Raw genomic sequence first — 13,789 nt, forward strand, 5'->3', positions numbered from 1 at the left:
AATGATAAACAAATGCCAATAATACCATAGCTTATAAGAGAAAGGCATTCACAAATCTAATCTTTCACAAGTTTGCAGGCAGTGTACCTGCAACATTGGGTCTGTGAAAGTGGACAGAGCTTAGAACGTTTACATTGTCAGCTTGGGCATCTTTACATGAATATGTTTATGATAGTATTTTGAGAGTTAATCTAATATCTGAAGGAGATTATTTATATATAATTCTATATATTGTCAGAATAGTTAAGAATGACATTTTGGAGTAAAACAGACTTAGATTGAATCTTAATATAATTGACGTACATTCCTGCGTAAGTTTAAGGCATACAGCATGCTGGTTTGATTTATACATTATGTAAATGAGTCCGGTGGGTCCAGTTAAGATCCATATTCTCATATGCATACATTAGAAAGAAAAGAAGAAAGGAAAATTTAAAAACAGAAAGGGAAAAAATTCTCCTCTGATGAGAATTCTTAGGCTGTACTTTCCTAACAACTTTCCTATTTATCATAAGCAGTGTTAGCTGTAGTCACCGTGTTGCACATTACATCTCTAGCACTTAGTTATAAGATAACCAGAAGTTTGTACCTTTGAGCACCTTCCCATAATTCCCTCTCCCACCACTCTCTGCCTCTGGTAACCACAAGTCTCACCTCTTTTACTATGAATTTGTTTGTTTGTTTTTCCTTAGATTCCTCATATAAGTGAGATCATACAGTATTTGTCTTTCTCTGTCTGACTTATTTCACTTAGCATAATGCCTTCAAGGTCCATCCATGTTGCAAAAGGTAGGATTTCCTTATATTTTATGGCTAAATAGTATTCCATGATATCTATCTATCTATCTATCTATCCATCTATCTATCTATCTATCTATCTATCTATCTATCTATCTATCATCTCTCTCTATATATATCACATTTTCTTTATGCAGTCATCTGTTGATGGATACCTAGGTTTTTTCCATGTCCTGCCTATTGTAAATATTGTAAAAAAATCTTTACTTTATATATATATATATATACTATAACTTCTTTATCCATTCATTTAGCAATGGACCCTTAGGTTGTTCCCACATTTTGCATATTATAAATAATGCTGCTTAGAATGTGGGGTACAGACATCTTAACAAGTTAGTGTTTTTGTTACCTTTGGATATATTACCAGAAGTGGAATTGCTGGATCATACAGTAGTTCTATTTTTAATTTTTTGAGGATTTTCCATACTGTTTTCCTCATAGTGTCTATACCAATTTACAATCCCAACAACAGTGCACAAAGTTTCCCTTTTCTCCACATCTACACCAGCATTTGTTATCTCTTGTCTTTTTGATGATGGCCATGCTAACAGACATGAAGTGATATCTCATTCTTATTTTAATTTCCATTTCCTTAATGACTAGTGATGTTGAGTATATTTTCATGTATGTATTGGCCTTTTGTATATCTTTTTTGGAGAAATGCCTATTCAGGTGCTTTGCCAATTTGTTATTTGGATTATTTGTTTGTTTGTTGTTGTTGTTGTTCTGCTGTTGAGTTGTATGAGTTCTTTATATGTTTTGGATATTAATCCTTTACCAGATATATGGTTTGCAAATATTTTTTCCTATTCTGTACGTTGTCTGTTCACTTTATTGATTTTTTGTTGTTATTGTGCAGAAGCTTCTTAGTTTGATGTATTCCCACTTATTTATTTTTATTTTGTTGCTTGTGCTTTAGGTGTCATCTCCAAAAAATCATTACCAAGACCAATGGTAAGGAGCTTTGTTCCTATGTTTTCTTCTAAGAGTTTCATGATTTCGGGCCTTACATTTAAGATTCAATTCACTTCAAGTTAATTTTGTGAGTGGTGTAAAATATGGGTCTGGTTTCATTCTTTTATATGTGAATATCTATTTATCCCAGCACCACTTGTTGAAAAGACTATCTTTTCTCCAGTGAATATATACTTGGTTCCTTTGTCAAATATTAGTTGATCATATATGCTTGGGTTTATTTCTGGGCTTGCAATTCTGTTCCATTGGTCTATTTGTCTGTTTCTATGCCAGTATCATACTGTTTTGATGACTATTGCTTTATAGTATAGCTTGAAATTAAGAAGAGTGATATCTCCTGCTTTGTTCTTCTTTCTCAGGGTTGCTTTGGCTGTTTGGGATTTCTTTGTCATTCCATATAAATCTTGTGAGTGCTTTTTTCTACTTCCATAAAAAATACCATTGGAATATTGATAGGGATTGCATTGACTCTATAGATGGCTTTTGGTATTATTTACATTTTAACAAAATTAATTCTTGAAATCCAGGAACATGGGATGCCTTTCCATTAATTTGTGTCCTCTTTGATTTTTTTATCAATATATTATGGTTTTCAGCATAGAAATTTTTCATCCTTCTTAGAAATTAAGACAAAGCATTATTGTAATTACTGGTAAGAAAATTCTTTCAACATCAGGTGGACTTCAACTCTTTGCTTTCAACAAATAACAAGGAAGGAAGACCTATGATATGAGAGTTGTCATCCAATGAATTGTTAACATTTTTGATTCTTTTGATGATTTTTGGTATTTGATTTTTGTCACGTGAATCAGGACCAATGAGGATACAGACACACACGACATACATACATGTATATATGTGTGTGTTTTATACACTTATATGTGTGTATATATGTGTGTGTGTGTGTGTGTGTGTGTGTGTGTGTGTGTGTGTGTGTGTACCAAGAGATTTATTGCAAAAAGTTGGTTTGTATGATTGTAGGGCCTAGGTAGGCAAGTCTGAAATCTGTAAGGCAGACTTTGAGACTGGAAAGTCTAAGGCAGGAGCTGATGATATTGCATTCCTTAAATGGAATTTCTGAATTTCTTCTTCTTCAGGGATATCTCAGTTCTACTCTTAAAGCCTTTCAACTGATTGGATCAAGCCCACACAGATTATCAATGATAAGTTCCTTTATCAACTAATGGTAGATATTAACCATATCTATAAAATGTCTATACAGCAACACCTATATTCAAGTTTGGTGAAATCGCTGGGTAGCGTAGCCTAGACAAGTTGATATATAAAACTGACGATCAAGTATACCAACCTCAATGAATTAATATCTAAGTATAGTATTGTGTTAAAAAGGAGTCTGAGGCTATAATTTAATCCAGCATGGAAAAATGCCTTGATCTATTAGTGCAATATATATATATGCTATGTTTATTTAATTTGTGTCATTTATTTATTTTTTTAATTAGGCTCTTATTTTTTTTCCATGCAAAAGGGTGCTTTTATTTTTATTTTATTTTATTTATTTATTTTTTATTATGTTATGTTAGTCACCATATAGTATAATCATTAGTTTTTGATGTAGTGTGAAGACCCAGATGCAGTGAAAAGAAGGACCACATGCACCCCAATGTTCATAGCAGCAATGTCCTCAATAGCCAAACTGTGGAAAGAGCCAAGATGCCCTTCAACAGACGAATAGATAAAGAAGATGTGGTCCATATAATTTGTGTCATTTAATGTGTATTGAAAGCGATTGTTAATTTTCAAAGAAGAGGTTTACAAATAAACTTTATTAGATGAGTTCAAGTGACTCTAAATGTCATCATTCAGAACATGGAGCCAACTATCTACGAAGCTTGCACCAAGCATTATAGGAGCACTAAAAGGTAAAAACCAGTCCTTATCTTCAATGAACATAGCTTAATTTGTTGATAGTTAGGTAGCTCCAAAGAAATAATGGTGCTTTAGGATAATACCACTTTAGTTAGTAACTGTCAGATAAACTATCCAGGGGACAAATACCAGAAGACTCGGATGAAAGGAGACATTTCTTTGTGAGAGGGTGGTAAGAGAACTCTTCATTGAAGTGAAATTAGAACTGGACTTTTAATCTAGGGAAGTAGAAATATGGCATTCTAGGTGTTTGTGGGAATGAGGTTGGAAGGAAAAAGGCCTGATATAAGCACAAGTGCTGGTACAGGAAACACAAAGAACATTCAGGCACTGATGAAAACAGTTTGATTATGGAAGCAGGAGGCAAGTATAGCCATAAAGTTTTAGAATATGGAGGAAACACAAACCAATTACATTATTTTACAGGTGAAAAACTAAAATCTTATTTGCTTGGTTTTCTAAAGTTTAAGCATTTCACGAAAGGAAAATCCGGGATTAAAATGCTTTTCCCTTGGGAGTTTCTGTGGCTCTTTTCCTTTTATCAATAATGGTACCTATTCTGAACAAGTGCTAGTACTTGTTTCAAATGCCATGATGTGAAACAATTTTTTAAGAAACATTTTGGCTTCTTGGAAAACAGTTTTTGAATTAATTAGTGAGGGGCCATGGATGTGGGAGTAATCTCATTTCCAGATATTTGCTATTACTATCCTTACAGTATTGCTTTGGTAAGAGAAAAATAGAATGAGATTATTCTAATTTTTTTATTTGAAAATTATACAGATGATTGTTTAATGGGAAAAATAACGATAAATCATTATTTTAGGAAAATTAATTTAGTGGCAGTTTTTGAAATGATTTTAAAGGATATCATGTACTTCTGAAACTGGAATTCTAGTAGGAGTGCTACCATGAGTTGATGAGAGTGAATGTGATGTTGGCATTTGGATCAGAGGCAACAACCTGTTAGATAGATATAGGCAAATCTAAATTCTATTTGTTTCTCCACTCTGTTTCCAGTGCCTAGAAAAATACCTGGGGCATAGTTGAAGCTTACTCAAATTTTTTGAATAAAGTCCAGTTACAGAAACTATTTCTACAATGGAAAACTAGGGAAAATAGAAATTATCTTATCCTGCTACTGAAGGCAGTTAGTGCAACCAATCTATTACCCAGAATAAAAACTAGTTCAGAAAGGCTTTTTTTTTTCAAAAATAAACCATATAATCAGAAGTATATATCACATTAACTTATTAATCAAGATAATAAAGCAAATAGATCCATGATTGGCTTTACTTCCTTGTTGTCAACAGTATTCTAGAAAACAATGAATCGTGGATCACTACATCAAAAACTAATGATGTATTGTATGGTGACTAACATAACATAACAAAAAAATAAAATTAAAAAAAAAACTAGAACTAGTTCACAATACCCTTAGGTATTCAAGATTAACTACTACTAAACATATTTCTAAGAAACATACAAATAAATTTCATACTCTGAAATAACTTATAATATATATTATAATAAACCTATCAAAACAACTATCTCTAAAATCATATATATATTTCACTCCCAGGAGGTTTGCAGTTGGCATTAGATCAATCCCCCTGATGGGACTAGGGAAGAGAGAAGATACATGCTTGATGTGTAATTCCAGCAGCAGATTCACATGTGAAGGCAAAATACTGTCAACCAAATTATCGTAGCTCTCTCAGTTATGGCTCAGGGTTCTATCATGTATCAGAACTCTTCTCCAGAACAAGTAAGATGCAGGGAACTTGAACCAAGCTTGGGTTTGGGAGCTTGGCACTTGCTGATAGTATCTGCAGGCAAAAGATCTTGCTGCACGTGGAATATAGATAACTACATCTAAGGTAAGGCTGGAGTTGAGAAACAAATGTTCCAAGGAAGCATTTATAAAAGAGCCCAAATTGATAGGCATATGTGTGGGATGGTACATAGAAGGGATATGGGGTCTGGAGGACATAATGGAGATTTAACACAGACATTCCCCCTCAGGTACCAGTCTGGGAAATTCCACCAAAAAAAATTCACAAAATGAAGTAATTGAAGTTCCTGAATGGAGACCAGCCAAGGGCAATAGGCGATTCTCAAAATTTTGGAAGAGCCTGTTGAGATCAGGAAGGACTCTCCACAGGAAGCAAGTAGCGGTCTCAGTCCAGGCTCTCAGAGCAGAGCTACAGTTCCCATGGGAGAGCCTTAGGGAGACCAATGTAAGTAGACCTTTCACCTATGGAGACCCAGAAATTAGATGCTCAGCAATTAAAAATTTGGATGCTTAGAAATTAGGTATAGGAACAACCTTCCGAGATCTGAACCCCATCATCTGGGACATGAGCTGTGTTATCCAAATAGTGGCACTGCAAGAAGATGAGCTATGACTCAGGGAACAACTTGAGACCCAGAAGACAGCAGTGGAACAGAGTGTCCTGGGTCAAATTTTCAGCAAAGGGAATGGGGGCAGAGCTAAGAAATGTAGTGTCAGCATGCAAACAGCACTTCTTAGACCATGTTAATAGGGAGGAGGGAAACTTCATTCTAAGCCATAACACACAGAGGTTGAATAAGATAAGTACTTTCTCTGTTGTCCGTACTAGTCTAGGAAAAGGCAGGAATATCCTACAAAAACAAAACAATTGGCCCTAAATTTAGGGAATTTGGAAGCTGAGTCAGGAGCAAAACTGAGACCTGATTGATGACATGCACACAAATCTGTTTTAAAAGCACATTTTCTCCTTTATAAATCCATTTGACTGCCCAAGTCGGGTCATAACTGCCCCCATTTTAACAAATTACAACTCTGTTCTTCAGATTGGTCACATAGACTCAATCTCTGTGCGGAACTGAAGCTCGGTTCCAGACATTTCCTTCTTGTAAATGACATCAAATTTCTCATTTTGGGCCACTGTGAAGTAATTCTTCCAGTCACCTGCTATCCCTAAAAATAAATAAGAAAACATATTAAGGAATAATGTATTTCCATTATGAAGGAAATCTAATGAATACCAAAAGAAAAGGTTCAAAGAGTTAAAGAAAAACTTTTCTTGTATTTGAATACTTTAAAATGCCATTTCTCCTTTACTGGTCATTCCTGCCATCTAGAAAGATGGTTTAGAGCTAAATAGAACCTGACTTTTTTTTTTTAATATAGTTGACATACAATATTAAATTTGTTTCCATTGTACAACATAGTGGTTCAACACTTATATCCATTAAGAAATGATCACCATGATAAGTGGAGTTGTCATCTGTTATTACAATATTATTGACTACATTCCTTTTGTTGTGCTCTGTATCCTTGTGACTTATCTATTTTATAATGAGAAGTTTGTTCCTCTTAATTTCCTTCACTTATTTTGCCTATTCCTCCACCCCCTCCCCTCTAGCAACCATCAGTTTGTTCTTTGTATTTATGAGTCTGTTTCTGTTTTGTTTTGTTTTATTTATTTATTTTTTAGATTCCACATATAAGTGAAATTGTATATTTGTCTTTCTCTGACTTGTTTCACTTAGCATAGAAACCTCTAGATCCATCCATGTTGTTGCAAGCGGCAAGATTTTGTTTTATTATTATTATTTTTTATGGCAAGTAGTATACACTTGTATGTATATACCACATCTTCTTTACCCATTCATCTATTGATGGTCACTTGGGTTGCTTCCATATTTTGCCTATTGTAAATAATGCTGCAGTGAACATTGGGGTGCATATATCTTTTTGAATTAGTGTTTTCATTTTGTTACCCAGTAGTGGATTGCTGGATTATACAGTAGTTCTATTTTTAATTTTTTGAGGAACTTCCGTATTATTTTCCACAATGGCTGCACCAACCCAACTTACATCCCACCAACAGTGCACAAGTGTTTCCTTTTCTCCACACCATCGTCAACACTTGTAATTTCTTGTCTTTTTGATACTAGCCATTCTGATAGCTGTGAAGTTATATCTCACTATGGTTTTGACTGACTTTTAAAGATACATTCTGAGAAGGGTTAATTTTCCTGTCTCAATTTACAGACCATACAATAGTTTCCTGAAAGAGATTCTTTTAGTGTTTCTGTTTGTCATGGGTCATAGGGTTACTACTGAACACTCAATCAATGGTCAGGGCAGATTTTATTTCATGAATTCGTTTGGGAAACTGTACAAATAACTGGTCATCAACACAACCCATCCATGAACTAAAAAGTTGATAAGTATCATTTCCTATGAATTTATTAATGAAGATGGTATGATACTTGAAGGATACCATTTTCCCTGAGTTCACTAGACTTATACTGTATTTGCATTTTAGATGAGAAGAATAGCGTTTAAAGTCAAATGTATAACATTCTTGAACCATCTGTACAAAAGCAAGACTTTTGGGAACAAATTTGAATTTAACTTCTTATACTTGGATGCTGATAAATATTTATCTGAAAAATAAATTCTTAATAAACTGTAAATGTGCTTGGAGATAAACATTTGCTTTGTTATTTTATGCAATATTAAATATGTCCTATTGAATTGCAAGCCGCATTAATCCATGATGGCTTGATGAAGATTTCAAATCCTTTTAATGAAAAACATCCCCATAAACAATGTTGTTTCCCTGGTTATTATATTTTGCTCTGTATTTACCAAATGGTAAGGGCTCTTTGTAATGTGATAGTAGCGTATATTTGGAATAGCTCATCTGTAAAGATTTCATTAAAAACAAAAAGCACTAATTAAACAATAAAAAGTCATATATAAAGTGTTTTAATGATTTTCTATTTTGAGTATTAATTATATAATATACACAAGCACACTTGCTTCACAAGAGTAAGGGAAGTATAAGAATTTTTTTGATAAAGTAAATGCTGACCAAAGCCCAGATTTTTCTGTTTTGTTGCAATTTGGTATATGTGCTGCCGAAGCGAGCACCATTTTGTTGCAATTTGGGACACAAGTATAAACACTGGACATTATCTGTCCTCTTCCTACTTTTACTATTGTGTGATTAAATTATGACATTGATTTAAATTACATAGACTGGGGGCCTGGGAAAAGATGGTGGAGGATAGGGCACCCTATTCCAACCAGTCCCCAGAATTGAGCTGGATATCTACCAGACCACTCTGAACACCCACAAAATCAGCCTGAGATGTAAGAAGATAGATCTGGATCTCTACAAACAGAATATCGCAGGTGGTTGGTTTCGAGGTATGAAGCAGGGAGCCGTGATTCGGCAGGCAGATTTTGGAGGATAAATGGCAGGAGGAGGGAACCTGGCCATGGGGATCCTACACCGCCAGTGAGCAATAGCCTCCCGAGCTGGGGACCGGGCACAGACTCGCAGACCAGTAGCAGTGGGGAAAGGACTTTAGGGCAGCCCCCCAGACTGAAACCTGGAGTGGGGCCTTGCATGCAAACTTGGGGTGGCTGGTGGTTCTAGAAGCAGAAAGGGCAGAGACATACCCCAATCTGGAGGTGAGGACTGGGAGTGCTGCAGAGGGGCGCCCAACCCAGGATGCTGCAGTTTATAGCAGCACAGACAGAAATGGAGATAGTGGAGCCTGGAGAGCTCACTGAAGCACAGACTGTGATCTCTCTGCTCTGAGGCAGAGGGTTGGAAACGGTCTCTTCTACTCTGGTTCTTGGAAGAGACTCAGAAAACCACCAGGGAAAGCCACCAGAGAACAAATGCCCCCAAAAAACCTGTTTTCACTGAGCCCATCCCCCACCACAGGGGGCAGGGCAACTCTGCCCAAACAGGGTTGCCTGAGTAACAGTAAGGCAGGCCCCTCCCCCAGAAGACAGGCTGGGAAAACAAGAGGCCAGCAACCCTAAGTTTCCTAGAAAACAGGTGCATCTTGCTTGGGTTATGGTCAATAATTTGGACTCTATACACTCCCTCAATCACGCCTCAACAGAATGACTAGGAGGAGGAACCCCTAAAATAGGAAAGACTCAGAGACTATGACTTATGCCACAGATTTACAAATGGATTCAGATATAACCAAGATGTCGGAGATGGAATTCAGGCTAGCAATTATTAAACGATAGCTAGAATGTTGAAATCAATTAATGGCAACATAGAGTCTCTAAGGGCAGAAATGAAGGCTGAATTGGCAGAACTTAAAAATGCTATCCATGAGATCCAATCTAATCTAGATAATCTAACAGCTAGGGTAAGCAAGGCAGAAGAACGAATTAGTCACCTTGAAGACCAACTAATAGATTATAAGGGAAAAGAGGAGGCCAGGGAAAAACAACTCAGAATCCATGAAAATAGAATCAGAGAAATAAGTGACACCATGAAACGTTCCAATGTCAGAATTATTGGAATCCCTGAGGGGTGGAGAGAGAGAGATGACTAGAAGATATATTTGAGCAAATCATAGCTGAGAACATCCCTAATCTGAGGAATGAAACAAACATTCGTGTCCTGAAGGCAGAGAGGACCCACCCCCAAGACCAAGGAAAACAGGCCAACTCGCAAATCTTAGAACCAAGGATACCATCTTAAAGGCAGTTAGGGGGAAGATATTCCTTATGTACAGAGGGAGGAACATCAGAATAACGTCAGACCTATCCACAGAGACCTGGCAAGCCAGAAAGTCCTGGCAAAACATATTCAGGGTACTAAACGAGAAGAACATACAGCCAAGAATACTTTATCCGGCAAGCCTGTCATTTAGAATGGATGGAGAGGTACAGAGCTTCCAAGACCAGCAGAAACTGAAAGAATATGTGACCACTAAACCAGCCCTGCAAGAAATATTAAGGGGGGTTCTATAAAAGGAGAAAGACCCCAAGAGTGATATACAATAGAAATTTACAGGGACAAACTATAAAAACAAGGTCTTCACAGGCAACATGATGACAATAAATTCATATCTTTCAATAATCACTCTCAAGGTGAACAGCCTAAATGCTCCCATAAAACGGCACAGGGTTGCAGATTGGATAAAAAGGCAGGACCCATTCATATGCTGTCTACAAGAGACTCATTTTGGACCTAAAGATACATCCAGACTGAAAGTGAAGGGATGGAGATCCATCTTCCATGCCACGGACCTCAAAAGAAAGCTGGGGTAGTAATTCTTATATCAGACAAATTAGATTTTAAACTGAAGACTGTAGTTGGAGACATAGAAGGACACTACATCATTCTTAAAGGGTCTATCCAACAAGAAGATCTAACAATTGTAAATATCTAAGCCCCCAACATGGGAGCAGCCATTTACATAAGCCAACTGTTAACCAAAATAAAGAGTCATATTGATAATAATACCTTAACTGTAGAAGACCTCAATACTCCATTCTCAGCAATAGACAGATCACCTAAGCAGAAAATCAACAAAGAAACAAGAGCTTTGAATGACACCCTGGACCAGATGGACCTCATAGATGTATACAGAACATTCCACCCTAAAACAACACAATACTCATTCTTCTCAAGTGCACATGGAACTTTCTCCAGAATAGACCACATCCTGGGCCACAAATCAGGTCTCAACCGATACCAAAAGATTGAGATTATTCCCTGCATATTCTCAGACCATAATGCTTTATTTATTTATTTATTTTTTTAGATTTTATTTATTTATTTGAGAGAGAGAATGAGAGAGAGAGAGCATGAGAGGGAAGAGGGTCAGAGGGAGAAGCAGACTCCCTGCTGAGCAGGGAGCCCGATGTGGGACTCGATCCCGGGACTCCAGGATCATGACCTGAGCTGAAGGCAGTCACTTAACCAACTGAGCCACCCAGGCGCCCAGACCATAATGCTTTAAAACTGGAGCTCAATCATAAGAAAAAATTTGGAAGAAATTCAAACACTTGGAAACTAAAGACCACTCTGCTCAAGAATGTTTGAGTCGACCAGGAAATCAAAGAAGAACTTAAACAATTCATGGAAACCAGTGAGAATGAAAACACATTGGTCCAAAACCTATGGGATACAGCAGTGGTGGTCCTAAGGGGGAAATACATAGCCATCCAAGCCTCACTCAAAAAAAAAAATAGAAAAATCCCAAATTCACCATCTAACTCTACACCTTAAAGAACTACAGAAAAATCAACAAACGATGCCTAAGTCATGCATTAGAAGAGAAATAATTAAGATTAGAGCAGAGATCAGTGAATTAGAAACCAGAAACATAGTAGATCAGATCAACAAAACTAGAAGCTGGTTCTTTGAAAGAATTAATAAGATCGATAAACCACTGGCCAGATTTATCCAAAAGAAAAGAGAAAGGACCCAAATTAATAAAATTATGAATTAAAAGGGAGAGATCATACCTATCACCAAAGAAATAGAAACAATTATTAGAAATTATCAACAACTATATGCCAATAAGCTGAGCAACCTGGATGAAATGGATATCTTCTGGGAAACCTATAAACTGCCAAGACTGAAACAGGAAGAAATTGACAACCTGAATAGGTCAATAACCAGTAAAGAGATTGAAACAGTGATCAAAAACCTCCCAAAAAACAAGAATCCCGGGCCTGACGGATTCCCTGGGGAATTCTACCAAACATTCAAAGAAGAAATAATACCTATTCTCCTGAAGCGGTTTCAAAAAATAGAAACAGAAGGAAAGCTTCCAGACTCATTCTATGAGGTCAGCATTACTTTAATCCCCAAACCAGGCAAAGACCCCACCAAAAAGGAGAATTTCAGACTGATATCCCTGATGAATATGGATTCCAAAAGCCTCAACAAATTCCTAGCTGATAGGATCCAACAATACATTGAAAGGATCATCCACCATGACCAAGTGTGATTTAGCCTGGGATGCAAGGGTGGTTCAACATTCACAAATCAATCAATGTGATAGAACACATTAATAAGAGGAGAGAGAAGAACCATATGGTCCTCTCAATTGATGCAGAAAAATCCTTTGACAAAATATAGCATCCTTTCCTGATTAAAACTCTTCAGAGCATAGGGATAGAAGAAACATTCCTCAAGTTCATAAAATCCATCTATGAAAAACCCACAGAGAATATCATCCTCAATGGGGAAAAACTGAGAGCATTTCTCTTAAGATCAGGAACACATCAAGGATGCCCACTCTCGCCACTATTGTTCAATATAGTACTAGAAGTCCTAGCAACAGCAATCAGACGGGTATTAAGGAGGGCATGTACTGCATGGAGCACTGGGTGTTATATGAAAACAATGAATCATGGATCGCTACATCAAAAACTAATGATGTATTGTATGGTGACTAACATAACATAATAAAATTAAATTAAAAAAATAAATTATGAAATTGATTTATCCAACATGGCATCCCTCAAGACTGAGTGTACCCAACCCTTGTTCATACATCACTTTGAACCCTGTTTAGCATCCATTTACATGCATGCCTCTTGCATTATAGTATGAGCTTCTTAAAGGAAATGCATGTGTCATTCATCACTGCATGTTCTAGAGAATATGTGCTGCATACAGGTGTTCAGGAAGAGTGTTTCCTAAACATAAAATGAACAAATAAATGGGTATTATTCACATGTTTATTGACTACATGAATAAATAAATTAGTAAACAAATCTTGAATTACTTAGACTAAGAAGATGGGCTACTTTTTAATGTATTATTTACAGTCAGAAAAAACATTTCAAATGCTTACATGTCATTTACTGTAATCCTCCCCCAAAACTTATGCCACAGATCTTGTTACTTTCTCCATATTTTCAGTGATATAACCAGACCTTTGGCAGATTGATTAAATGTATTCAAAGTCATAGATTCAGGAAGTGGCAAAGCCTGGATAAACCCCACATCAATCTGACCACAAAGGGTATGTCTTTTTATCACCTCCAGAGGGGATGTAAAGACCGTCTCTATTATGAGACTAGCATGTAGTCTTTTCTGCTTGAAGTTGGAGAAACATAGAATCCAGATACTGAACTTGTTTTATCTACCTCTATACCCTAATGAGGTATCATGGGGTGGTATCAATTTTCATATGACTGGGAATAAAACCCTCCTGGAAGTTACATTCAGATAATCTAACAAAATGAGAATTTGCCTTGTTTAGTTAAGGAGGATTTTTTTTTCCTGATTTTTTCCATCAGAAAATGTGTGTATGTGAGCATCAGTCTTTGTTTAGACACCAT

General features: G+C 36.4%; 1 protein-coding gene across 1 annotated transcript in view; it reads right to left on the bottom strand.

Annotated features, from left to right (window-relative positions):
• Positions 1-6,408: 6,408 nt before the first annotated feature.
• Positions 6,409-13,789, bottom strand: part of LOC113924953 (sulfotransferase family cytosolic 1B member 1) — a 32,718-nt gene continuing 25,337 nt past the window's right edge. Inside the window, exon 8 of the mRNA XM_027599339.2 lies at positions 6,409-6,631. Coding sequence (XP_027455140.1) covers positions 6,510-6,631 — 122 coding nt within the window. The 3' untranslated portion in view covers positions 6,409-6,509. The remainder of the gene's footprint in view (positions 6,632-13,789) is intronic.

Source organism: Zalophus californianus, chromosome 2, assembly GCF_009762305.2.
Source record: "Zalophus californianus isolate mZalCal1 chromosome 2, mZalCal1.pri.v2, whole genome shotgun sequence".
Classification (NCBI taxonomy): Eukaryota; Metazoa; Chordata; class Mammalia; order Carnivora; family Otariidae; genus Zalophus; species Zalophus californianus.